The 27,216-nt window shown below is 45.6% G+C and overlaps 2 protein-coding genes across 2 annotated transcripts; one reads left to right on the forward strand and one right to left on the reverse strand.

The window, feature by feature from the left end:
• The first annotated feature begins 1,336 nt into the window (after positions 1 to 1,336).
• On the forward strand, positions 1,337 to 24,170 carry PKN3 (protein kinase N3). The gene is made up of 22 exons (XM_051973772.1): positions 1,337 to 4,156; positions 7,202 to 7,484; positions 9,574 to 9,860; positions 12,442 to 12,556; positions 12,681 to 12,820; positions 13,361 to 13,544; positions 16,850 to 16,993; positions 17,293 to 17,402; positions 17,611 to 17,754; positions 18,359 to 18,434; positions 18,535 to 18,700; positions 19,030 to 19,156; positions 19,304 to 19,355; positions 19,660 to 19,748; positions 19,991 to 20,082; positions 20,255 to 20,431; positions 21,208 to 21,270; positions 21,493 to 21,569; positions 22,008 to 22,150; positions 22,263 to 22,370; positions 22,550 to 22,630; positions 22,856 to 24,170. The coding sequence occupies exons 1-22, from the start codon at positions 4,139 to 4,141 to the stop codon at positions 23,066 to 23,068; spliced, it is 2,889 nt and encodes a 962-aa protein (XP_051829732.1). The 5' UTR covers positions 1,337 to 4,138; the 3' UTR covers positions 23,069 to 24,170.
• Positions 23,510 to 26,376, reverse strand: ZDHHC12 (zinc finger DHHC-type palmitoyltransferase 12). Its single transcript, XM_051980124.1, has 5 exons — positions 26,246 to 26,376; positions 25,748 to 25,899; positions 25,445 to 25,525; positions 24,797 to 24,963; positions 23,510 to 24,551 (listed from the first exon to the last, which is right to left on the reverse strand). The coding sequence occupies exons 1-5, from the start codon at positions 26,343 to 26,345 to the stop codon at positions 24,239 to 24,241; spliced, it is 813 nt and encodes a 270-aa protein (XP_051836084.1). The 5' UTR covers positions 26,346 to 26,376; the 3' UTR covers positions 23,510 to 24,238.
• Positions 26,377 to 27,216: the final 840 nt, after the last annotated feature.

The raw sequence follows: 27,216 nt of genomic DNA on the forward strand, positions 1-27,216 counted from the left end.
AGAGGACTAGTAGCTTTGGTATGAGTTTTTTTTTTTTTTTTTTGCTAAGGCAATTGTAAGGGCTGCTCATCCACCCTTGGTGTCCATTGGCACCCAAGTCTTACCAATGGCTCCAAGAAGCTGTAGCATGTGTATTGTCCACAACTAGGTAACTTTTTTGGCAGAGGGGTTAACCAGGTGATGGTATACCAACCAGCTTCCAACTTGTTGGGTAACATGGAGGGTGTCTACACTAAGTACTCAAAGACCTCCCTTGACAGAATGAGCAGATGAGAACATTTGTCCTAAAGGCCATGAAGGTCGCTGAAGCAGGTACTGTGAAAAGCTTGGTCAGATATGGATCATCCTGACTTTTGTCTTGCCCCTGGATTTGGATGACTCTGGAAGAAGGAGTGAGGTTGATGACTTTGCTTCATTTAAATCCAATTCACACCCAATACAAGACATCTCACATATCATTGGTCATCTTTGAAAAGAAAGACAAACAACATATATTTTGTTTGCTCCCAGTTTTTTACATGTTTCTTCCATTAAAATTTATATTCCTGGGGCAGGTAGGTGGTGCAGTGGATAGAGCACCAGCCCTGAAATCAGGAAGACCTAAGTTCAAATTTGCTCTCAGACACTTAACACTTCCTAGCGTTTTCCTGTGATTCTGGGCAAGTCACTTAACCCCAATTGCCTCAGGAAAAAAAAATATAAAAATAAAAATTTATATTCTTTGAGGACAGAGGTTATTTTGGGATGGAGTGGGGTTTTTCTTTGTATCCATGTAGCTTAACCCAGTGCTTGGCACATAGTAAGAGCTTAACAAATGCTTCTAGAATATTGACTGACTGGTGAGGGGTGGGGAGATGTGAAAATTAGTGTAAAGGTAATGATGCCCATTATCATCAATCAGCATTGCACTAGAAATGTTGGCTTTAGCAATAAGAAAAGAAAAAGAAATGAAAGGACCTAGAATAGGCAATAAGGAGATAAAACTACCACTTTGAAGATGATATGATGATATTCTTAGAGAATCCTAGAAAATCATCCAAAAACCTACTGGAAACAATTCACAGATTTAACAAAGTTGCAGGATAGAAATAAACCCATACAAATCATTAGCATTTCTATATATTACTGACAAAGTCCATCAATAGGAGATAGAGAAATTCCATTTAAAATTACTGTAGAATCTACTGGTCATCCTGCCATCTAGGGGAGGTGGTGGGAGGAAGGAGGGGAAAAATTGGAACAAAAGGTTTAGCAATTGTCAATGCTGTAAAATTACCCATACATATAATTTGTAAATAAAAAGCTATTTAAAAAATTACTGTAGAGACTAGGGAAGGAAATGGGGGAAAGAGGGGGAAATTTGGAACACAAGGTTGTGCAAGGATTAATGTTGAAAAATTATCCATGCATATTTTTTATTATAGCTTTTTATATAAGCATACATGTTCTAACAGTTATTTTGCTGTATAAAAAGAATCGGAGTTTGAAATAGTACATATTTCATATGAAGGAAATCAAAAATGCAGGCAGACAAAAATAAAGAGATTGGGAATTCTATGTAATGGTTCATCATCTCCCAGAGTTCTTTCGCTGGATGTAGCTGCTTCAATTCATTACTGCTCCATTGGAACTGATTTGGTTCATCTCATTGTTGAAGATGGCCAGGTCCATCAGAATTGATCATCATATAGTATTGTTGTTGAAGTATATAATGATCTCCTGGTCCTGCTCATTTCACTCAGCAACGTTCATTAAATCTCTCCAGGTCTTTCTGAAATCCTCCTGCTGGTCATTTCTTACAGAACAATAATATTCCATAATATTCATATACCACAATTTATTCAGCCATTCTCCAATTGATGGGCATCCACTTAGTTTCCAGTTTCTGGCCACTACAAAGAGACCTCCCACAAACATTTGTCATGCATATGTTTTGAAAATAAAAAGCTTTTATAAAAAACTTTTTTCCCAAAAAGTCACCCAATCAATAAATATTTAGTAAATGCCTAAAAAAAATACTGTAGACAAAATAAAGTATTTGGGGGTGTACCTGCCAAGATAAACCCAAGAACTTTATGAACACAATTACAAAACACTTCTCACACAAAGTCAGATCTAAACAATTGTTTATGGCTGGGCCAAGCTAATATAATAAAAATGACAATTCTAGCTAAAAAATTAAAAAAGGTAAGAGATAACAATATTTGGAAACAGATTAAAGGTGATGGAGCACAAGCTGACCAACAATTGAAGATGATATTGAAGTTAACAGCCTGGGGTGCTGGCTGAGAAGATAGTGGTATTCTGAAATTCAGAAGAAGAAAGTTTGAAATGCTTGAGGATGTCTCCATTTGGAGCTTCCATCAGCCTCTCAAAACTCAACATGTCGGAAACAGAAGTCAGTATCTTTCCCCCTAAACCTGGCCCTTCCCCAAATTTCCCTATTTTTATTGAAGGTACCACCATCCTTTTAGTCATTTAGTTCCCTAACCTAAGTAATCCTTGACTTCCCACTCCCTCTCTCCTTTTCCACCGAATCTAAATCTTGTCTTTTTTGACTCTAGAATTTCTGTCCAACGACCCCCTTTTCCCTCTCAAGGCTATCAGTTTAGTTCAGGCTTTTAACACCTCTTGCCTGGATGATTGCTGTGGCAATTCCCTCCCTTTTTAAGTTCCTTGTCCTCTCCACTAAGTCCTCCACACAGCTGTTAAAATGATATTCCTTAACCTCCTTTCTGACTGTGTAGTTCCCTTGCCTAATGCCCCTCGGTGCCCTTAGCACATGCTCCCGGGCTCTGAGAGGGATTAGATGTCTAGGATCATTCGGCCAATTTAAGTCAGAAGAGGGACTCTTATCTTTCTGTCTCCCAGGTCGGCTCTCTCCGTCCAGCATTTCCTCCTCTAAACTCTTTCTTAGAATCCTTAACTTCATGTAAAGGCCAGCTCAGGTTCCATGCATTTTCCGCGGGAATCTCGGTGGCGCTCTCTTCCTCCTCGGGTCAGCCGTTCCCAGGTGGTCAGTCCCCAGAAAGATAAAGAGAGCAAGGTCTGTTGTGTGGGGAGACGGTTTTCTCCCATCTACACCACCTAGAATAATGACCGGCACATAGTTGGTGCGTAAATGTTAGTTGAATTGAATCTATGAGATTATCGTTGGCCTGGTTTGGGTCTCGTCCGTTCTCAGTTCCTCGGATAACAATCGATATGCATTTTTAAACCCCTATAAAGTGTTGGGCGTTGTGCTAAGGGCTGAGGAGGTAATAGTCCCCACTCCAATTCGGAGCTTCTATCTCACCTCAGTCTTCTCTCTCTTAAGGTCCCTTCCAAAGCCCTGACGGCGTCAGCCTCCAGTGGAGGCCGTTAGAAAACGGGGGCGCAAAGGGCTCCGCTAGTCTACCTTCCTAGTTTTATAGCAAAAGAAACGGAAACATAGAGGCGGGAAATGACTAACCCAAGTTTACACAAACGAGAAGTAGTTTGGAGTCCGAACTCTCCGCCCAAGTCCGGCTGCAAATTCCCCGCTCTTCCCGTTACACCGCTCTGCCTCCAAACATGGAACACCTGCCAAGGACAATGTCAAGGGCACCGCTCCTTCCCCAGCCGGAGCCCCGGGACCTAGGGGTCCCCCTTCCCTTGGCCTCTCCTAACCCTTTTCCAAACTCCCGCAGGGCAGCACGGAGATCACCACCACTCCGCCCCCATTCCCACCCCGGGCGGAGGTGCTCCAGGGAAAGCTAGGTGAGGGGGCGGGGTCTGCAAGGGCGTGGGGGGGTGGGGAAACCCCTCCAGATCCCCGAGCCGACTGGACTTCAGGGTGGGGCTGGGCGCGCTGCTGCAGCTTTGGGCTTTCTAACAACCGTCCAGTCCGGGACAGGGAGCCGAATCCCCCGATCCTGGAGAAGGGCAGACAAAATCCCCCGGATTCCGGGAGGGGCTCGGGGTCCCGGGGTCTCGGGCTGGGACGGGATTTCCCAGGATCCCGAGAGGGAGTTGCAGGGTCTCCATCCTCGAGAGGGGGCGCTGGATCCCGCGACTCGGGAGCTGCTTCCCCGGGAAGTTTCAAGTTTGAAAGGGCAGTTGGAGGGGCCGAGGCTTCCGGAGGAGCCGCATCTGCGGGGACCGAGCCGCCGCGGGCAGCATGGGGGATCCGCGGCAGGTGAGTGTGACCGGGGCGCGGAAAGGAGGGGCGGGAACACCTGGAGAGGGGAGGCGAAGGCATGGAGGGGGAGGGGGCAGCGGGACAGGCAGAAGGGGACGGTCGCCGAAGCTCTGAAAAGGGAAGGGAGGAAGCAGGGTGACCTGCTGAGGAAGGAGGCCACCAGACAGACACAGTGGAGGGATGTGCCCGGGGTGGGGGGGTGGGGGGCGGCTAGACAGGTCCCTCCCGCGGAAGGGGCGAATCTGGATTCACCTGCCCCAGCTCTAGCTGCTGCGGACTTGCCCTACCCCTGCACCCCCTGGGCCTGGCCTGGCGGTCACACGCTCAGACCTACTCTCCAAACTCCCATTTCTTAACTCAGGTTCCACAGACAATGGTTCTTTGCGTACATTTCAGGGGCTCTGTGGACTTGAATCCGTGATGCGGCGTTTAAGATCCTCTGCCTATCCTTACCTTTTCCCTAGGAAGGTAGCCAGGAAGACTTTGGCCCAGATGTCTCTTCCAGCTTTGGAGCGTCAGGAGGGGCTGAGGGACCCCTTCACTGCAGGTGGCTGTCCACACCACTCACTCCTAGTGTTTTCCTTAGGGCAGATGGGATGTAATGGAAAGACTCCAGATTGGGAACCTAGAGACCTAGAACTCCTTGAAATAGAATTCGAATTTAGGGCTGGAAGGCTTCTGGAGGTGACTGGATGATTATTAAATTTAGATGGAGCAAGATGGGACCTCTACGGTCTAGTTCTCTTGCCCCATTTTACAGGGTAGAGCCTGAGCCTTGCCGACAAGTAGATCACAAATAATGTTAACCAAAAGTCAGGACAATGAGGAACAGATCTTGGGATCTTTTGATGTTAAATCTGGTTCTCTTTCTAGTTACTGCCCCACTACTAAACCATTCTACCTGTTACAGGACCATTTCTGCCTCTAACTGGCTCTGTGATCTGCTTACTTATTCTCTGTGGGTCTCAGTCTCCCCATTCTTAACAGTGGAATTTACTCCAGAATACTAATGGATCAATAAAGTCTCTCTCTCTAGGTCCAATAGACTGTCATACATGTCCAGGTTTAGGAAAACACAAAATATTATAAATATGGAATATATGAAGAGCCCAAGCTAAACAAAAAAGGGTATTAAATTGGGTGGGAAGTTCCTAGCCCCTGCTAACATAAGGGATGAACTTGCCTAGGTTGTCCTTTCTCTGGGCACTGCATCTCTCTCCCCACTAGATTGGCTGATTTGTTCCAAGGGTAGCTTGTACACATTTTCCGATTTCCTGGCTGGGAACCTCCCTACCAGGGAGAGTGACTCAGGACCCTAGTGGCCAGGCCCCCCTCTCCATGGGATCTTTGTTTGCTCAGGAGCTTGGCCTAAGGCCCGGAGCGGGTGGAGAGTGAAGGATTTCCTGAGCCGTTTGGGCCCCCACCCCTGTCTTAGGCCCTAGCCAGACTGGGAGGGGCAGACAAGAGGGCAGCTAGAAACCAGTTGGGGCTTCTCTTACCCCCCCCAAGAAAATGAAGACTGGTATGACCCCCAAGGTAATATAGAAATTTGGAGGGATCCCCTGGGCAGGGTTCCTCTGGGCTGGTAGCTGAACTGGGTGAGGTCAGTTTCTGCTCCTGGAAAATATTTTAGCTTTGAAATTTGGCAGCCCTTAATTTTTTTTCCCTCTGAGCAAGTTAGTGAGACTAATTTTTATCCTACCTTTAGGTTCTTAACCAAAGAATTCTGTTCTTCTTAGTATCTAAGCCCCATCTCAAGATACTCCTCCTGCCTTGATGATGATATAGTAGAAAGACTTCCTAGACTAGGAGTCTAGATACCTACGTTCTAGTATTGCTTTTATCATTAATTCTATGCATAACATCAGACAAGATACTTCATCCTTTGGAATCTCAGTTTCCTCATATGAAAAATGAAAATAATACCTCCTTCTCCTCCGTTCTTGGACAGGAATGAGAAATTGCTTTGGAAAGTTTGAAAACATAATCTTTGAGGCCAGACAAGAAGGGGTTGTACTGGGGCATATATGTGAGGATTTTGAACTAATATTTGGACTCCTTTGAAGAGAATAAGGGGAGAAAATAGATTGATTTAATGGTAGTTATTAGGTAGGACTTAGTGGATAAATGGTGGAAATGTCTTCCTGGGGGATCTTGGGAACTGGGGATTCCCCACCAAACTTTTTAAATGACTTGGATAAAATCCACCTGGAATGGGAGGAGGGAAGGAAATGAAAACTGGACTGGTGACCTTTAAAGGAGATTCAGAGGACAGATAAAAATCCTGATGGATGATGTTTGAATTTCATTCTATTGGGTATGAATTCCTACCTGATGGCCTACCATGGCCTTATGAGTCCAAGGCTGTAATCTGCATTTACTTCTGCCACTTAAGTTGAAAAATAGGAATTAGGAACTTCAGATTTCTCTTCTTGCCTAGGAACTAATTTAGGATCAGAGAGAAGACAGATCTATCTGTAAAAGGCTGTAAATAATATTGACCCTGGCTAATAATATCATCCTCATTGCCCAGAGTGACAGCAATGAGTGTCAGAGGCAGGACTCAGTCTTCTAACTCTGGATTCACCCACATGTGGTTGATTTCAGTTGAGCTTGTCTAAGAGGGCCAATATGAAGTCAAGCTTTAATTTGTGTGGATTTGCATAGAGAGAGCAGGCTGGCTGCCATGGGAAAGCAGAAGCCCAGAGTGGGGAAGCTGCGGTTCACTTTAGACATTGTTTAATTGCTATGTTCCTTGTCAAAAGAGAATTAGCAAATAATAGGGAGATGGAGGAGCTTGTTCTTCCAGATGTCTTTTTGACCAAAGATTTCAGATTTGGTAGAGGAAAGAAAGTTTGACATCAGCTTACCAAAGACCTTCCAGGACTTCTTTGAGGAGCTCCCTTGGATGAAAGACACATCCCTGTGGCTCTGGGGTCCCTCTATCATAAAGACTCTTCCCCTTTTTTGGAGTTATCGATTCTGGAGGAGCCTCAGGCCTCCCCATCTGACTTGTGCCTCCTCCTCCTTTATCTCATGCAGGGGACTTCTACAGTGCAGCTGTGCTCAGGTGAGAGCTTGTCAGACCCCAGTTCCCAGCATCGGCTGGAAGGTGAAAAGGAAGTGATCCGAAAAGCCATTCAAAAAGAGCTGAAGATCAAAGAAGGTGCTGAAAATTTGCGCAAGGTCACCACTGCCCGTCGGGACCTGGGCCATGTGGACCAGCTTCTCCGTTCCTCCACCCGAAGACTGGAGCAGCTCCATTGGGACCTGCAGGAGCTCCATGCTCACATCTTGCTCCCTGACGAGGCCCAGAGCCCTGCTGGTGAGCCCTGACTGGACAAGGAGGATGGGTCTGGCTACTGGGGAAACTGGGGATCCAAGAAAAGAGTAAAGGCTAGGTCCTCATCCCTTCAGCCCATGAGAGCTGCATGGGGACTGTATGGGGGAAGTTCTGGAGTATGGCCTGAAGGCTTTATCCCACACTCTAAGCATTCTCCCCTGCAGCTTAGTAACCTATTATGAAAGCAATGTAGCCTTATGGGAAAAGCTTTGTGTCTGAAATCAGAGGATCTTGATTCCAATTGTAGCTTTGTTATTTATTACTTCTACGTCTCTTCCCTCTTCTGTGACTCAGTTTCCTCTCTGAAAATGAAGAGATTGAAATAGATGATCTCTAAGAATGGTTTCTTCTAGTTCCAAATCTCTGATCCTATCCTCTTTTTTATCTCTAAATACCATGAGACAGTGTTCGGCAAAACTAAAATTGAAAGCATTTCGGGTCCCCACTTCTGGGGAGCACCAGATATGATGGGTGTCCCTTTGTCCTGAAGGAGTTCAGTCTGATGGAGGGTGATTATTCTTGACCCTCAGATCCTTCTAGTGAAAGAGTTCGCCTTTATTGGATTGTGCACCCTTTAGGCAGTCTAGGGAAACCTAATGTTTCCTTTCTCAGACTAATGTTCTTTTTTTTTTCCTAGTAAATTTATTTATTTTTAATACACATTGCTTTATGAATCATGTTGGGAGAGAAAAATCAGAGCAAAAGGGAAAAACCATGGAGGAGATTAAAAAACAGACAAAAAAGTGAACATATGTTGATTCAGTTTCCTTAGTTCTTTTTCTGGATACAGATGATACTTTCTGTCCAGAGTCTATTGAGAGTGCTTTGAATTATTGAACAACTGAGAAGAACCAAGTCTTTTGTAATTGATCATCACACATTCTTGTTGTTATTGTGTATAGTGTGTTCCTGGTTCTGCTTGTTTCGCACATCATCAGTTCATGTAAATCTTTCCAGGCCTTTCTAAAATTAGCTTGTTCATCATTTTTTATAGAACAATAATATTCCATTATCTTAATTACCACAACTTGTTCAGCCTTTCCCCAATTGATGGACATCTACCCATTTTCCAATTTTTTGCTACCATAAAAGACCTGCTACAAACATTTTTGCACATATATGTCCTTATCCCTCCTTTAAGATTTCCTTGGGATTCAGACTCAGTAATTAGAATAATGTTCTTTTTTTTTTAATAACTTTTTATTGACAGAACCCATGACAGGGTAATTTTTTACAACATTATCCCTTGCACTCGCTTCTGTTCCGATTTTTCCCCTCCCTCCCTCCACCCCCTCCCCCAGATGGCAAGCAGTTCTTTATATGTTAAATAGGTTACAGTATATCCTAGATACAATATATGTGTGTAGAACCAAACAGTTCTCTTGTTGCACAGGGAGAATTGGATTCAGAAGGTATAAATAACCTGGGAAGAAAAACAAAAATGCAAGCAGTTTACATTCATTTCCCATTGTTCTTTCTTTGGGGGTAGCTGCTTCTGTCCATCATTGATCAATTAAAGCTCTCATTATCGAAGAGATCCACTTCCATCAGAATACATCCTCAAACAGTATCGTTGTTGAGGTATATAATGATCTCCTGGTTCTGTTCATTTCACTTAGCATCAGTTCATGTAAGTCTCGCCAGTCCTCTCTGTATTCATCCTGCTGGTCATTCCTTACAGAACAATAATATTCCATAACGTTCATATACCACAATTTACTCAACCATTCTCCAATTGATGGGCAGAATAATGTTCTTAAATGTTAACAAAACAAAATTTAAAAAAAACACATAGGGTTAGAAAGAAAGCATATTGAAATATAATTATTAAATAGAAAACTAATAAACAAGTTCAGATTCCAGATTAAGAACCTCCCTGTTCTAGTGTGTTACCTAATAAATGACTCTGAGCAGCATAGAGATATCGGGGTATGTAACTCTTTGGTCTTGAGATCACCTGATTTCCTGGACATGATCATGTTTATTCTCTGTTGCCCTATGTAGCTATCTTATAGAACATGCTGCAGAGGCTGAGATGTATCTTAATAACCAGGGAGCTTCTAGGCTTGAGAAAAGGCCAAGTTTAGGAGATCTGCCCCTCAACTTTCCACCCTAACCTTTTCCTCCTCCTGCTGTTTTCTCCCCATCCTGAATTCTTGGACAAAGGTTCAAGAGAGAAAGGAGAAGGCCAGGATTTTGTTTTCTCCTATAAATTTCACAGCCTCTGAGCCTCACCCAAGGGAGGAAAAGCCAGTGACCAGACATCTGGAAGCTTTGAGAAAGCAGCTGCAGATAGAGCTGAAAGTGAAACAGGGAGCAGAGAACATGACTAACACCTATGCCAATGGCAGCCCAAAGGTGAGACCCTCATGACCTATTTTAGAGTTGGGCACAAGGATACTTGGAGCCTGGGCCTGGGGCATTCTCTCCTCAGCAGATGTGAGAGGAGGTTGGTAAACTGAGCATTTAATGTGGGAAAACTTCTTGTGTTCCAAAATAAATGCTAGGACACTATGAGTAAAGACAATAGCAATAAACATATATTAAGCACTTGTTGTATGTAGTATACAGTGCTAATTACTGGGGAAGAGTCAAAATAAGATCCTGCCCTCAGGTACTTGCAGTCTGGTAGGGAGGTAAGATGCCATAGGTACCCATAATCCAAATTATTATAAAATAATTAAATGTATTACATCCTACAAGAAGTGCTGAATTAGATTTGTAAAAGATTAAAAAATCATGGAGAAGAACATTTGAGTTTGGTCCCTAAAAAATGGGCAATACAATATGACAAATATGGAAATATGTTTAAAAGGATCGCACATATTTAATCTGTATCAGATTGTTGGTGTCCTAAGGGACGGAGAAAAATTTGGAACACAAAGTCTTACAAAAATGAATGTAATTGGAAAATAAAATAGTATTGAGGGAAAAAAATGGGCAGAAATTCCATAGTGAAAAGGAGTATATTCTAGGCATGGGGAACACTGAGCAAAAACACAATGATGTAAGGGATCAAAAAGTCAGGTTTGGTTATCGCCTACTTGAGCATCAGGAAGGGAGTAACATGAGATAAAGTTGGGAAAGAAAGGTAGCAAAAATTGAATGCCAGATATAGGATTTACAGCTTCCCTAAGCTAATGATAGGGAGAGGCTGAACATTCTTGAACAGAGAAATGATGTAATGAAATCTGTGGATAAGGCAAAGGAGACAGGAGATCTAGGGTTCCTGCCTCAGGAGGACCTACAGTGAGGAAAGAGACATCACTCTTGGGGAGCTTGGGATGACAAGACAGATGTCGCCCTGGCCCACAAGAAGGCCTAGAAGAAATTCAGTCATATCCCTGGATAGCTCCTCGATTGAGGAGGAAGAAAAACCAATGAAACAAGATAATTCTCAGTTAAAATCTCCCATCCTAAAGGAAGCCTCTTTCTAGTCTCCCTTAGTTATGATACAGTGTTGATTATTTCCAGTTTATTCTCTAGATAACTTGATTGATTGTACATAATTTTTTTGCATGTCACCTCTCTGGCAGACTGTCAGCTCCCTGAGGGCAGGAAATGTTCCAGGACTTCTCTAAGACTTAGCACAGTGCCTGGCACTAATACTTAAATGTTAATTGACTGATAGAAAAGTTTAAGAGATTATTATGGAGATAAAAATATTAATTTCATAGGGCTCTCTCACTGCTGTGCTTTTGCATAAGCTTTCCTCCATGCCCAGAATATCCTCCCTTTTCCTAATCTCCTCCTTTTTTTAACCAATTTTTAAAATTAAAAAATGTTTATAATAGCTTTTTATTTTTCAAAATACATGCAAAGATATCAATATTCATCCTTGCAAAACATGTGTTCCATATTTTTCTTTCTCCCTCTCTCTTTCTTCCTTCCGTTAGACTGCAAGTAATCCAATATAGGTTAAACATATGCAATTCTTCTAAATGTTTTTCAACATTTATCATGCTGCACAAGGAAAAAACGTGTGTTCCAAATTTTCCTTTCTCTCTCTCTCTTCCCTCCCTTCCCTCGACTGCAAGTAATCCAATATAGGTTGAACATGTGCAGTTCTTCTAAATGTATTTCAACATTTATCATTCTGCAAAAAAAAAAAAAAGAAAAAGAAAAATGAGAAAAAACAAGCAAGCAAACAACAACAAAAGTGAAAATACTATGCTGTGATCCACATTCAGTCTCTATGGCTCTCCTTGGAGTAGATGGTTTTATCACTCATTGGAATTGGCTTGAATCACCTCATTGTTGAGAAGAACCAAGTCCATCACAGCTGATCTTTGCATAATATTGTTGTTGCTATATACAATGTTCTCTTCGTTCAATGTTCATTTCACTTATCATCAGTTCATTCAAGTCTCTTTTCATCCTACTGATCATTTCTTATAGAGCAATAATATTCTATGACATTCTTATACTATAACTTATTCAGCTATTCCCCAGTTGATAGGCATCCACTCAGTTTCCATTTAACCAGTTCTTTATTTTATTTATTTTTTTTCTAGATTGATAAAAGAGGTTTATTATTGGATAAGTAAAGTTAAAGTATAGGCGAAGGTAGAGATAAGGAGGGCACTGGACAGAGGGTCCAGTGGACAGAGGGTCCTCACATGGTAGCCATGTTTAGAATCTCTGCTAACCAGTTCTTTAAAGACAAAACTCAAATGCCACCTCCTCCATGAAGCCTTTCTTGATCCTGTTGGTTAGTTACACCCTATCCAATGGATGCTCAACGCTAATACAGATAGGGTATCTGAATCTTTTCTTCTGCAGAAGATTTCTGCAGGGGGATTTTTGAGTAGAGTTTGGAAGGGGTTCACATTGGCTTGATAGAAAAGGTTGTGTTTGAAGGTCTGCTGTAGGTGTCATGAGTGGGTATTGGCTGGGGCATCTAATGGCCTGGTCCTCTCTGCTTCCCTTGAACCCACAGGAACGAAGACTGCTGTCAGCTGCTCAGCAAATGCTTCGAGACAGCAAAGTGAAAATCGAGCTTCTTCGAATGCAGATTGGGAAGCTGGGAGCCTGTGGGGAAGCTCTGGCGCCAGGTGAAGCACCTTGAGCCCCTGGCTGGGGAAGAGCCTGAGATCTGGAGTGGGGAGGTGTCCCATGGGGCTCTTCTTCCCCCTCCCACACTATTCCCCATCTGCTACCACATTTATACTGTCCCAGGGCCAGAACAGAGAAGGGAGCTCCGGGTTGGGGACCTTCGTCATCGGTTTCACATTGAGACAGCTGTAGCAGAAGGGGCCAAGAATGTGGTGAAACTGCTGGGGGGCCGGAGGCTACAAGACCGTAAGACTCTGGCTGAGGTGAGATTGGAGATCAAGGTTGAAGATGGGGGTTGAGGGGTATCCACTGCCTGAGTGTCTCATTCATTCCTCTGAGAGGAGGTAGGCAGAACATTAAGAGAAAAGAGGGGTCAGTTTAATGTCAGAGGACCTGACTCTGCTGCTTGCTCCCTAGATGACCTTGAGCCTTGGACTCAGTTTCCTCCTTTGTAAAATGAAGGAGATGGGCTTGATAACTTTTAAGGCTTCTTCTTGTTCTAAATTCTATGAGTTATTCTGCAACCTTGGGAACTAATTCAAATAGAGAAAGTATTTTCTGCCCTTTCTACTTTCACCCTTTCTCTTCCTCTACTTTCCTTTTCCTTTTCTTCTCCCCTCCCCCCCTCAGGTTCTCCTGGTGACTCTTCCTTTTTCCCCAGTCCCTGAATAGGACAATAAGGAAAGATCTTCTGAATGGACCACTCAGAAACCCTGAACTTTAAAGGGAAAGAATAGAGCAAGGTATTTGGGGGGACAATACTAGTCTCTACCTTATCTCTATTTCTTCTCTTTGCCCTGAAGGCCCAGACACGGCTCCAAGAGTCCTTGCAGAAGCTGGATCTCCTCCGTCTGGCTCTGGAACGGCTAATGACAGAACTTCCTCCAGCTCACCCCCTCCGAATCCTTGTGGCCCGAGAGCTACGGGAGGGCATGCCAGGGAGTCCCCCGCCCACTGGGTCTCTCATCAAACCCATAGCCCTCACAGGTAAGGAACCTGATCCCCTTTACTCATTTTTGACCTTCACCCAGAGCATAGAGGAAGAGCTACAGGTACTGTCCTCGATGCTCACCCTAGGCTCAGCTGTAGCTACATGGCCCTCCGCCTGGCCTTAATGGTACAAGATTTAGGGCTGGGGAGGCTGAATATGGTATTCCTGGTGGGTGTTAGATTTCCTCGTATTCTTCAGGCTTAACTTCTCCTTCCTTTCTCAAGTCCTACTTTTAAGAAGAGAGAACCTTGTATGGAGAGTCAGGAAGACTGACTCACTAGTCCTCTATGAAGTGGAAGTGGGGGGAGATCTAGGGGACAGAGATGGGATCCCTGAGTCATTTGATTTCTCTAGGCCTCTATTTATATGTTAAATACTATTACCAAATTCAACCTTGCCTCCCTTCCTGAGATATTGTGATGATCCAAAATATTAATGAAGGTGAAAAAAAAATACTTAGCAATTTATTCTACAAGTACAAGGTAGCATTATTTATTGTACTGTTAATACTATTGTAATGATAATAGCAAGAGTTCCTTCTCTGCTTCCTTGTCTCTAGAGATATCTTGGCAGAGGCCAAATGACCTCTATGATCCTACAGAGAGGAATCTTGCAATGACATTGAGTTGACCTAGATACTAAGCTCTGACATTTTAAAATTCTTTTCTAATATCCTCTCTTGTAAGGTCTTTGCCAGCTTTAAGATTCTTTGAGTCTGTTTTTTAATTCCCTTCTTGTCTTCTTTTGACTCCCTCATGTCTGCCATCTCTCTCTTCTTCTGTTATATTTAACCTCTTCATGTCTTTATTTTCAACTTCTTCCTCTGGTATTTGAGTTGAAAGACTCCTAAGGGGTCATTATCTTAGGGTTTCCAGAATCTAGGAAATGACAGAAAACAGTCTACTTCAAGAACCCCAGGGCATGGAAGAGTAATCATTGAGAGCCCAACCTCAAGATCACCTGAGAGAAAAGGCTGAAGTACCTCTGAACTACAGAGGAAGAGGAAGACAGGAGCAGCCCTAGTTTCTCCTCCCCAAGCATAGGGATATTTATATGATCCATGGGGTGACTGTTGGACTGGGTGGGTATCTTGTCATCAAGGACTTGAATCTCTTGGGTCCTTGCCTCTTTCTTGGTTATTTCTTAGAATTGGGGCTTTCTGACCCAAGTTAATAAATCAGTTAGCATTTATTAGTTAAATCATTTATTAACCATTTATTATTTGCCATAAATTGCTTAGTTTTAAAATAAAATTTTATAGATATCTTTCATTTTCACATCACGTAATATTTCCCAGTGTCCTTTCACCCATTCTTCCCAGAAAGCCATCCTTTGCAATAAAGAAGAAAAAAAGTTCAATAAAATATCCATATTGAAGAAATCTGACATATATATGGTGTTCCACAATCATGTTTTCGACTCCACCTCTACAAAGAAGCAAGGAGTAGCATCTTCTTATATCACATCTTTGGGATGAGATTAATCATTATAATTTCTAACCTTTCTCTTTTACTTGGTTTTTTTTTTTTTTTTTTTACTTTTCTTGCCCTTTACACAGTCATAGTTATCAAAAATATCATTTACTGGTTCTGCTCACTTTACCCAGCATCAGTTCATGTTAACCTTCCAGTGCTGCTCTGCATTCTTCATATTCATTGTTTCTCATAGCTCAGTAATATTCCATTGCATTTAAGTATGAAAAACTGGGTTAGCCATTGTCCAGATGTTGGGTGGCTTAGTTCCACTTCTTTGATGTTTGTGGGACTTTTCTTTTTGTCAAATCAATCAGTATTTTCTGATGTCTCTCTGTGTAGTTTGAAGAAGTCATGATCTCTGCCTTAGAAGGACAGATGCCCTGCTTGGAGAGTAAGACATAATAGATAAAAATATCTTCTTGCATAAAGTTTTACAGCCTGGAATGACCTTCTTTTTCTTCCTGATATTTTGTGGCTACAATGCTGGATTTATGTTGCAGAGTTAATAAGTATTGGAGCTGGGATGCAAATGTTGCCATACCTGACACCAACAGATTCTGTTTCCTCATCTCCACAACAAGAATAATATTTGCCCTCATGTTGCAGAGTTGTTGAGGAGAAAATACTTTGTATACTTTAAAACATTGTATAAAGACAAGTTAGGGGTGGGAGAAAGTTATTTGACTTCTATCTCCCAAGTCTCATCTCAAGGGCCTGCTCTTCCTTGAAGGTTAGAGGGTTAGAGTGGTCAGAGATCTTTTCTTTCTGAATGTTTCCAGCATTTGCTATTTGTACCACTTGTTCTATACTTCACAGATCCTCCATAGTAGCATTATTCTTTTCTCTTCAACTCAGTGTCAGGTTCTTGGCCATATCTTCTCCTCCTGTGTTCCTTTAAGGCTTGGGATCAGAGTCAGCAAGGCTGGATGTATTTAGAACTTAAGCTCATTGAGAGCAAAGATTGTCTTTAATTTTTAAAGTTTCCCAGTGTTTAACACAGTGCTTGTTAAGAGAAGTTCATGCATTCATTTTTATTAATAACTTAAGATAGAACAACTTCACATCTTGAATTCCCCAGGAGTGCCCCAATTTTAAGAAAAGAAATATATTTAAAACTTAGCAAATATAGCCTTTATCGGATCATGAGTTTCATTTTTCAATTCAGAAAATAGTTACCATGAAAGTGGAGGTGATCAATCACTAATGATTGCGGCCTTCACATATTTTTGAAAGGTGGTTATATGGAAGAGAAATTGGACTCTTTGTTTGGTCTTACAGGGTAAGACTAGAAGCAACAAATAAAAATTAAAGGAAGACAGATTTTGGCTTAAAATAAACATTTTTTAATGATTCAGCTTCTAAATGCCTACTTTTCAGGGATGTCATAGAATAGATTTCTGCTGTGGGAAGAGGTTGTACTAGATGCCGTTGAAGTTCCTTTAGTCTTGAAACTGTCTGATGCTTTTGAATGGTTCAGGTCTCACAGGCTATAGGAGCTCAGGACAGAGGCCCTCTCCCAGCCGAGAGGGAGGGAGGAGGTAATAGAACAGCTTGGCAATGGTTGGCCTCTGAGTAGTGGTCATGACTTCCCACATTTTCTCTGATTTCCATGACTGCAGATATGGCTCCTTACTTCCTCTTTCTTTTTCTTTCTCCCTCCCTTCCTTATTAGTCTTACATAAAGGTAAAAGGAAGCCAGGAACCAAGTAGTTCTGTCTGAAGAATGTTCATCCTTCAAACTGTCTTTCTCTGCTCTAAGTTCTGAGTCTTTTGAGCTCAGGGATAATGGGAGAAATTAAATCTGAACCCGGCATTTTACCCCACAGGGACCCTGGAGGTTCGGCTCACAGGATGCCAGGCATTGTTAGAAGTGGTTCCTGGCCGGTCCCGTGTGGCTGCACTGGTGGGTAGCCCAGGAGAAAGTCGGCCGTGGGGCTGGGGCAAGCAGCAGCGTGTTGAAGAACTGACCAGTAAGTTTGGGAAGTGACCAAGTGGGTCCTCTGGGGTAGGTAACCCTACTCTCCCTATTTCCTCCTCTGGAGCTTTGTATATCCCTGCCCCAACCCATGACTTAGTCTTGCCCATGGCAGGGGAGTCTCCATCCTCTCTGTGACCATCCATCTCTCCCATACTCCACTTAACTTCGCCCTGCCTGCTGATTCCCCATCTCCCTGGCCATGACCTCCACAAGAGTCTCCCTGTTAATTTACTTCCTGACTGGTGTCCGTGGTACCCCATCCCCTGTTCTCACTGGCTCTGATCCTTACAGAGGAGGTTCTGGCAGTGCTGAAGGTGGATAACCATGTGGTGGGCCAGACAGGCTGGGGGCCTATGAGTGCTCAGGCCTGGGACCAGACTTTTCTGATTCCTCTAGAGCGGGTAAGGCTGACATTGGCCCTGTCATCACTTAGTTGAGGGGAACTAACACTCTTCTGAGTCAAAATTCTACCTCCTCACCCTTCCCCAGACTGGGTTTGGGCCCCTCTTACCCCAAAACTTAACATACCCCTCACGTCAGCTTCACTGAGAGGGAGCTAGGTTCCCAGGGGATTGAGAACCATTTCCCCCAAATCAACTTCCATTGTAGTCTCGTGAATTGGAGATTGGGGTCCAGTGGAGAGATTGGCGGGAGCTTTGTGGTGTAGCTTTCTTGAGACTGGAGGATTTTCTGGACAATGCACGCCACACACTGTCCTTGGCATTGGAGCCTCAGGGCCAGCTCTTTGTGGAGGTAATGCAGTTCCCTCTTCTGTCTGCTGTACTCTTTCCCTTTCCTTATTTTCATCATGGGCAAGAAATATCCTTAAAGTCATTCTGATAGAGGTTATGGGGTAGTAGTTGTTGGAAAAACTATTCATAAATGGAAAAGGTCCACATGGCCCATCCTCACCCTCAAACTCTTGAGGACTGACCCTAGGCCATCTTCTCTCTGGCTCTGATTTAGAGCTGGGTTCTGGTCTGAGCTTGATGATCAACCTATTATGGAACTTGGGCTACATCTTTTGGAAATTGATGTATGTTGGACTGCTGGCAAGGTAGATAGAGCACTAGATTCATGAGCAGAAAATAATGGTCACAATCCCGGCTCTATTTCCTAATCCCAGGGGACCTTAGGGGAGTCATTAGCTTTCCTAGGCCTCAGTTTCCGAATCTGAAAATAAAGGTGTTGGAATAGATATTCAAAAACCCTTTGAGTTTTAGGAAGATCAATTTTAAAAAATGAAAAAGAGATGGCAAAAAATGGACAGATAATTCTTGATTGAAAGCTGCTTACACAGAGAAACTGCCATGTGCATTTGTAACCCCTATGGTTTCTCCCTCCATGCTGCCCTTAGGTGATGTTCTGTGACCCTGTTATCGAAAGGAGGCCACGGCTTCAGAGGCAGAAGTGCATTTTTTCCAAACACCGTGGTGAGGAGTCTGGTGAAGCTGGGGAGGGGCTGCCAGAGTAACGGGGAGAGTGGGGAGGAAGGGGGAGAGGGCTCAGCTGACCCCGCTCTATTTCTTTCAGGTCAAGACTTCCTCCGGGCCTCACAGATGAATATCAGCATGGCTGCTTGGGGCAGATTGGTCATGAGCCTGCTACCTCCTTGCAGCTCCCTGAGTACTCTCAGCCCTCCTGGGGGGCGGCCTTCCCCAAACCCTTCACATGACTCCCCTGGCTCCTCCTCCCCCAGGTAAGGTTTAGTGGGAGTTGGAGGGGAAAAAAAGGCTTTTGTTGTTCATTCAAGGTCAGAATCATCAAGTCTTTATGCCTTATGAGCTTTGCTATTTCACCAAGCTAAGGATTCATAGTGTAGAGGACAGAGTACTGGATTTTGAGTCAGAAGACTTGTATTCCAATCCTGTTTCTGCCACTTAGTTACTGTGTGAATTTGAGCATTTAATATCTCTGGGCCTGTTTCCTTACCAGTACAAAGAGGTGGTTGATGAGAGATGACCCTTCAAGTTCTAAAATGCCATGCTCTCATAAAAGCCTTATCTCCATGCTTCCTTTTCCCCATAGTTCCTTCCCTCTGACAAAGCCTCTGGTTGAGGAGGTCCTGCCACGGAAAACTGGGTTGGGGGAGCAGCTGCCACCAAAACCCCCACGTCTCCACCTGCCCCTGGATTCAGCATCTGTGGGATCACCGGTAAGGGGGCCATGAGGTGACGGATGAGGGGCAGGGCTGTGCATTCTCTTCCTCCTCTGCAACCTGGGATATAGAGAGCCATAATGGTGTCTGAGAGGGGAAGCTAGTCTTGTTTTGAGAGCTCTTCCCAACCCCATTTCCTTACAGTGTACCAAACGTCCCCATATGGAATACCGGAACAGTCTGAGACAGGGGTCGTGTACCACCCCCAGCAGGTAACCACTACTAAAGATCAAAACAGGAATAACATTCAGAATGAGAATAACTCAATTACCTAGGGAATGCCTGTGTAGTAGGGTTGTGGGGGGATGGGAGATAAGGCAGAAGTGGATAGGTTCGAGGCAGGGATATGGATGTTCCACCCCAGTCTCCACTTTTGCTGCTTTGCCCTTAGCTAGGCTTTAATCATTGGTAAGAGAAGTCAGGGCCCAAGAGGCTGAATATAGTGCTCCTGGTGGGTATTTTTTCCTTTATTCTGCAAGCTGCCCTTCCCCTTCCTCTAGCACCCACCCTTCTTCCTTCTTGTAGGAAACCTCCCAAGTTCCAGGACTTCTGTTGTGTTGCTGTGCTGGGCCGTGGTCATTTTGGGAAGGTATTATAGGACCTCTGAGAGGTCTCAGGTTACAGAGGACTTCCCTTGTGGGTATGGGAAAAAAAGGGTGGCAGAAGGGGAGGATTTAGATGGAAAAGGCTCCATTCTCTGGAGAAGGGGATAGGATTTGACAAATGCAGATACTCATTAGGATGCCACTGGATTATTCTCACTGGATAGTATAGGAAGCTCTTTCTTAGTTCCACCCTTCCTCTGAGTCCCAGCCTGTCTCTGGGTTCCAGGTTCTCCTTGCTCAGTATAAGAAGACTGGAACATTCTACGCAATCAAGGTGCTGAAGAAGCAGGATGTTTTGAGCCGGGATGAGCTGGAGAGGTGAATGGATGGGAGCACCTGTTATCCTGAGGGGTGGCTATAGTAACCAGGGCTGTCTCCAAGGCAAACTGATAGGGAGAGGGATGGCAGTTGGCCCCAGATCAAGAATACCCTTTGGAACTGGCCTCTTACCCCATGCTTTGATGCCTACACCCCATATCCCTGTTTGCAGCTTATACTGTGAGAAGCGGATCCTGGAGATGGTGGGCCATTCTGGCCACCCCTTCCTGCTTTCTCTGTTGGTGTGCTTCCAGACTTCCAGCCATTTTTGTTTTGTGACTGAGTTTGTACCTGGGGGTGACCTGATGATGCGAATCCATGCTGATGTCTTTCCGGAGCCCCAAGCTCGGTGGGCGTTCTTCCCTTTACCCCTTTTGTTCCCCCACACTGCTCCCTATCTCACTTTTATCTAACTGCCAGGCTGGTACCATGCCTTTTCCTCTGGGCTCCTCCACCCAAGGGCAGTTGTTGGTTCATATAAATTTTCATTCAATTCAACTAAGACTTAAGTTTAAGATACTGTGCTGGGTTTTGGGATTCAAAGATGCAAATTGTTCTATAGTCACTATCCTCAGTTCAGTTTATTACTATCCATAGGCACAAATAGACATCTTGGAGATGCAGCAAATGAAGTGCTGGGCCTAAATCAGGAAGACTTGAATTCAAATCTGACCTCACTTAGTAATGGCACCCTTACCTCATAAGGTTTTGAGGTTTAGAAGAGGTGCCATGATGTAGAAAAAGCACTGTATAAATGCTACTACTACTAAGCGTAATATGAGGTAGTATTAGCAGAGGAGAGATGCAAAATGTTTTAGTCAAATGGGTGGGGTTACTTTTGGCTGTGGAGCTCTAGGCAAACTTGATAGAAAAGGTGGCACCTAAGCTAATCACCATGAAGAGGATGATTTCAACAAGAGTTTGGGGTCATGAGCGCAGAGGGTCTTTGAGAGTAAAATCCCTCCTTCATTTGTCCCTCGTGTTCTAAGGGTCCCTTCTCACTTGCCCTGTCTCTGGCTTATTGATCCCTGTGTGGCCTAGGTCATGCATTCTCATCTTAAAGACTTTTTCTAGGATTCCTTTCAGTTCTAACTCCTAAAGGCCATTGCTATGATCTCTCTTCAGGTTCTATCTGGCTTGTGTAGTCCTAGGCCTGCAGTTTCTGCATGAGAAGAAAATTGTTTACAGGTAAATCCTCAGGTTCTCGAAGAAAGGGAGTGTGAGGGACCCTTCTGCTTCAAGTCTGAGCTTCTTCATTGGGAGATACCCTGGTTGGGGGTTGAAGGAGAAGAACCTTTCCTTTTTAGCTTTTCCCAAGAGCATTCAGAGCTGATTAGTTGAGGTCCCTTAAGACCCAATCTCCTTAGTTTCTTCTGCTGCCTTACTTCCATTTTTCCCTTTGGTCATCAGGGACTTGAAACTGGATAATCTCCTCCTGAATGCCAAAGGTTTTCTCAAGATTGCTGACTTTGGGCTGTGTAAAGAAGGTGAGCTTAGTTTGGGGGCAAAGACTCAAAATCCAGCAGTCCTCACTACAGCCTTTTTGGCACCTTGCTTTCAGGGTTAGGATAAATCATGTAGCTTCCAAATGTCAATTCTAAGTGACCATTTCTTTGTTCAGATTTCTCTTTAGATGAGCTCAGACTCAGTTTAGCTCTACTTGGGAAGAGTTGTCTGTTCATTATTTATTGGGGCTATATATGTATTTCTAAAAGGATTCTTAGGCAAGAATTCTTACTTACATAGAACAGAGAAACTTTGGTGTGAAATGACTCTCCCTGGCCTCTCCCCTCCCCACCCCAGCTGCCCTGGTTTATATATTGTAAATTATAATTTCCAATTATAAATTGGAAAAGAGTTTAGGTACTTATGTAGATGTTGAGCTCCACTCCTTTGACCCACTGCTCTGTATATTGGCCTTGCAGGAATGGGCTTTGGAGACCGTACGAGCACATTCTGTGGGACTCCAGAGTTTCTGGCACCTGAGGTGCTGATAGATGAATCGTACACACGAGCAGTAGACTGGTGGGGGCTGGGTGTGCTGCTTTATGAGATGCTTGTGGGCGAGGTAAGTCCACTCTTCCCTGTCCTGCCAGACTACCTTTCTATGAAGCATGAAGCCAGGCAGGAGGGACTTGATAGGAGCTAACTCCCCTCACCTGAAATGCTTGTCTTCACAGTGCCCATTCCCTGGGGACACAGAGGAGGAGGTATTTGACTGCATCGTAAATGAAGAAGCTCCCTATCCCCATTTCTTGTCTGTGGAGGCACTTGCACTCATTCAGAAGGTGGGCACCCAGGCAGGCAGGATGCTGTACCAGGACCCTTGGTGCAGAGCAACTTGTCCTTCTCTTCCATCCTCATCCCCTAGTCATTAAGAGCCCTACTTCTGTCTAGCAGCTGTTGTGATTAAGGAGAAGAGGCCTGGGGCTGCCTAAAGTGAGTCTTGTCTCCTTTGCCTTCATAGTTACTCCAGAAGTGTCCCGAGAAGCGTTTGGGGGCAGGCCGACAGGATGCAGAGGAAATAAAAGGCCATCCTTTCTTCAGGGTAAGATGGTGGTGCCTCCAAGAGGGTGTGTGTACATAATCCTTGTGGATTGGTGACTTGCTTTGGAAATGAGTACTCCTGGGCCAGTTATGAAAGGGAGAGGAATTGGGTTTGGTCAGTAGAAAAGGAACTATACGTGGGAGTAGATAGATGCAAAGGTATCGATAACTACTGATGCCTTCAACCTCTCTTCTGTTTCTCTCCTCCCCCCCACCCCAACCTCAGTCAACAGATTGGGAGGCTCTATTTTCCTGCCAGGTCCAGCCTCCCTATGTGCCGCTGCTTCGTGGACCTGCTGACCTATGCCACTTTGACCAAGAGTTTACTGTGCTGCCCCCAGCCCTAACACCTCCTGATCCCCGCTGTCCACTCAGTTCCCGACAACAAGCTGCTTTTCGAGGCTTCGACTATGTTTCAGACCGGTTCCTGGAGGTCTGAGCCATCAGAAAGGGGGGCAGCCTTGAATAGTATGCCATATCCCTTTCTTCTTTATCTGGCTGGGTTTACAAAGCTAGCCTGGGGACATAAGAAAGGTTGGTAGGCCTTCTATATATGCCGCTAGTAGGTTCTTTTCTCCTCAGTGGGCAGACCCCATCTTCCACTCACCTTGAAGCTTTAGGAATTATTTCTCACAATTTTTGCACTGTTTCCTCCCCTTGAAGCTATTGGCCATCATCAACCCCAGGGAAGGGAATGATCTCCCTTATTTATGAATTCTATTCTGGTCCCAATTAATTCCCCTCTGTTCCCTTGCAGACAAGCAGAGAAGGTTGAGGAAGAGGCTTCTCTGGTTGTTATAGGCCCTTCCCAGGTTAGGTCTAGACTGGGAAAGGATGAGAGGAGGATATGGAAGTTGGGGAGTGAGCTGGTGACAGCAGCTGGAGCCAAGGCTGGTCAGCAGCCAGGATTTATTGAACATATCTGTACAAAGCACACACCCCCTGAAGGGTCACAGTGGGAAGCAGGGTGCACTGGTGTTTTTTTTTTTCCCCCTCAAACAAGCTACCTGCTTTTTGGATTATTAAATTTGTAAACTGCAGAACCCTAGGGGAATTGGTTTGAATTGGGAAGGCCAGGGATACTGAGGGGAAGGAAGGAAAAATATAAAAGTTCTGAGGCTACACTGGGAACTAAAATTCAAAGGTCTTTACGCTAAACAAGAGTTCCCATGTAAATAGACTGGGTAAGTGTGGGGGTGCATACTTGAGCCTCAGTTCCTCTTTCCTCCTTCCTTGGGCCTTGAGCCAGCCGAGGCCTCCTTGACACTACCTCTGTGACCGTTTCCAGTTGGCCCTAAAAAGCCCTACTGTCTAAGTCCCTAGTCCTGACCCAACTGAATATGCCTCTGGGATGAAACTTCTGGGCATTGTTCTGCAGTGGTTTCCCAGGGGGCCAGCAACCTGCCACAGGAATGGAGAATGGGAAAGAATCCAGGATTTAGGCACAAATGGGTCAAGGGTAGCAAAGAGTTGACCTTCTTTTCTAGAACCTTATGGGGATAGAAATGACAAGATGGAATAAAATCTAAGTGGAACCTTGACAGGCACATGTTGATCTGAATGCTAGCCACTAGAGCTTGCATGCTACTATCCCCTTCTCCTAGAGGCCCTACACAGCCTCACCCTCTTCCTCTTGGGCATAGAGTACCTCCCAGGGCACTGCCCCATAGCCACAGAAGAATCGAGCCAGGTTTCGAGCAAGGCCACGGTCAAAGGGGCTGTCGGATCGGTGGCGGAGGTAGGCGATTCGATGTGGGGAGATAAACTCCCACGTGGTCATATCACTGGCCACCAGGTAGAGATGAGAGGCCAGAAGCAGTGTCACCACAGTTGAAAAGATGCCCAGCAGCAAAAAAGTAGCAAAAAGGAGACCGTTGTGCTGCAACCAGTTCTGCCAGGGCTCTTGGAAATGGAGGCCAGACCTGCAGGGGGCAGGGTGGAAGGAGGAGCATTGGGGAAGAACTCTCAGTTGAACTAAAGATCCTTCAGAGAAGAAACAGACACACCCATTCTTCATATGGACTATCCTTAGGAAACAGAAAGCTATGGGTACATATTATTTCCTGATAACTCCACATTGTAGGGCTGTCCTAGACCCTATCCCTCCTGAAGTGTTTCTGGGCAAGGAGGCAGGGCAAATCTCCAAGTTAGGGACGAGGGTACGTACCAGGCCAGGTGCAAGCCCCACAGGAGCACCACCAGCTGAACTGCCAAGTAGGCCAAGAAGAGGGGGTGGTTGCGCTCCCCCACACAGTTTTCAATCCAAGGGCAATGGTGGTCAAAACGACGGACACAGCGTTTGCAGGAGCGGCAGTGTTTGGAACGAAGGGGCTGCTGTGGGGTTGGGAAGGGGATTATGACAGCCTATTAGTACAGGAGCAGGGATGAATGTTCACTTTTGAAGCTAGAGACACTAGGGTTGTTAAGGGGAATGGAAGACCTCCCAATGGGAAAGAGGAGAAATAATATGGGCAAAAAATTTCAACTAGGCTATCACTAGCTAATTGTGAGGACAGTTTGTTAGATTTGAGTGGCCGCTGGGGATTACAAAGATTAGAAGAGGTGTGAGGCTAGGAACACTTCTGGGAGGAGGTGAAACTAGCAGAGTTTGGAAAGCTGCTGGGGGAAGATCACAATCTACACAGGACAAGCAGGAGTAGGGAGAAGGAGGGGACTTGAGTGGCCCTTCAGCTTCTCCCTCGATTCCACCAAGTTCCTGGTTCTGAGGGAGGGCAAAAAGCCCCTTCGGGCAAAGAGGCCGTTCTGCCTCCGATGTCCCTGCTGGTCTCAGTCCCCTGGTGTCTCCTTCACCAACCTGTAGCAAACAGTAGCCACAGCGCCGGAGCCGGAGCGTCCTCGGGGGGATCATCGCTGTCTGCTCCTCCTTAGGTTCTTTCTGGGTGGGAAGCCAGAGAGGAACAGAAGCTGTCGCCTAGTGGGGGCTTCAGACCCCCAAGGTTTGGGAACTGTCCACACATAAGCAAAACACGGGGAGTAGAAATCTGGGCTCTGGTTTCAGCTCTGCTCCCTCCCTGTGACAACGGGGAAACCCACGGGGGCATGTCAGGGAAAACATGAAAGCCTCTCCTGTCCCACATTTCCAGGGGCAGCGGGTTACCTGAAGCTGGTTCAATGGGGGCTCCAGATCAGGCCCCACGTAGCCAGGGTCCATGAGAGAAACGGCCAGGTAGAGCAGCAGCGAGCAGAGCACCAGCAGGATGAAGAGCAAGGGCTGCAGCAGTTCCCCTCGGGCTTCCTGCTGCTTCAGCTCTGGAGGTAGGGGAAGACAAAGACCCAGAAAGACCGGGATAGGTGGGGAGGGAGGCCGGCCCGAAGCAGCTGGAAGAAGAGGCCGGGAGATGCTCGGGAAGGAAAGCGGAGTCCCGCAGGCAGAGGCAGAAAGAAATGACAGCGAGGAGACACAAGACCCGGGGCAGCCAGGGGGCCCAGGAGAGCGGGCGCCGGGCCAGCAGCGGCTGAGGCCGGGACCTGCGCGTGCTGGGGCGCTGGCACCCACCAGATGCGGGTTCTCAGGGATGGGGTGAGGAAGGGATGTCCAGATTGGGGGCGGTTCCCACGGGAGTCTGACAGCTATCGGGCGGGGCCCCAGGCTCACCTGTCTCGTGCAGGAAAAGCACCAGCGTGATCCCCCATGTCAGCACCGTATGGCCGGTTCGTACCAGGACCCCGGGGCTGAGGAGCGCCCGCGGCCCCATCGCCTCGGCCCCCGGGCCCCGCCCCCCACCCGACCCAACCGTAAACCCGGAAGAGGCGGTCGAACGCGCCTCGGCGCTTGGAGATTAGAGGAACCGGGACAGGAAGGCGGGAATTATAGGAAGCGCCTTGAGTGAGGATTGGCTGAGGGCCGGAGAGGCGGAACTCCTGGGGCAGACAGGTGCAGGGGAGGCCGGGGCGGAGCCGGGCTGAGCGCTCCAGGGTTCTTTGAAAAGTACCCGCCCCCGCGCGTGGCCACACTCTCCGCCCTCTCTTCCAGCCGGCCCCACCCCGGAACTTAATCGCCCTAAAGAAAGATGGCCCCCTAGTCTGTTTAGCTTCGTTGGGGGCGGGGAGCGTTCTTGCAAGTGGGAACTTTCCTTATCCCTCGCAGTAGCTGGTGTCTACAGACACCCACACACATAGATGTGACCTTAGGAACACACAGCCATGGATCCTAAATATGTTTGTTGATTGACGGATCTGCCTGTGTGATAGGTGGGACCGGAAGATCCACCCGCCCTCCTCCCACGAACCCTGGGCTATATAACTTCCAGCTCGAATGCCCTTTTCTCCCTACTTTTACTAATGTGTCATTTGTCCTTTCCCGATGCCTAGGTAACTCCCACAGGATCACAAGTCATTTCCTTCCCCTAAAGGAAGGGAGTTAGTCTAGAAAATCTCTTCAAATTTATCTTGTCTTTCCACTAGTTGAGTACCCAACTTTTCATCTTTTGGAGTATGCCAATGAATTCGTGCCCATGTGTTCTCTAACTTCCCAGTAGCCGAGCCTCGAGCTCAGAGAGTAGGCATAATTGAAGACAGGCAGCCTCCAAAAGCATAGCCTTGAACAGTCTCCTTAGGCCCGGCTAC

Source organism: Antechinus flavipes, chromosome 2 (assembly GCF_016432865.1).
Source record: "Antechinus flavipes isolate AdamAnt ecotype Samford, QLD, Australia chromosome 2, AdamAnt_v2, whole genome shotgun sequence".
NCBI classification, from domain to species: Eukaryota; Metazoa; Chordata; class Mammalia; order Dasyuromorphia; family Dasyuridae; genus Antechinus; species Antechinus flavipes.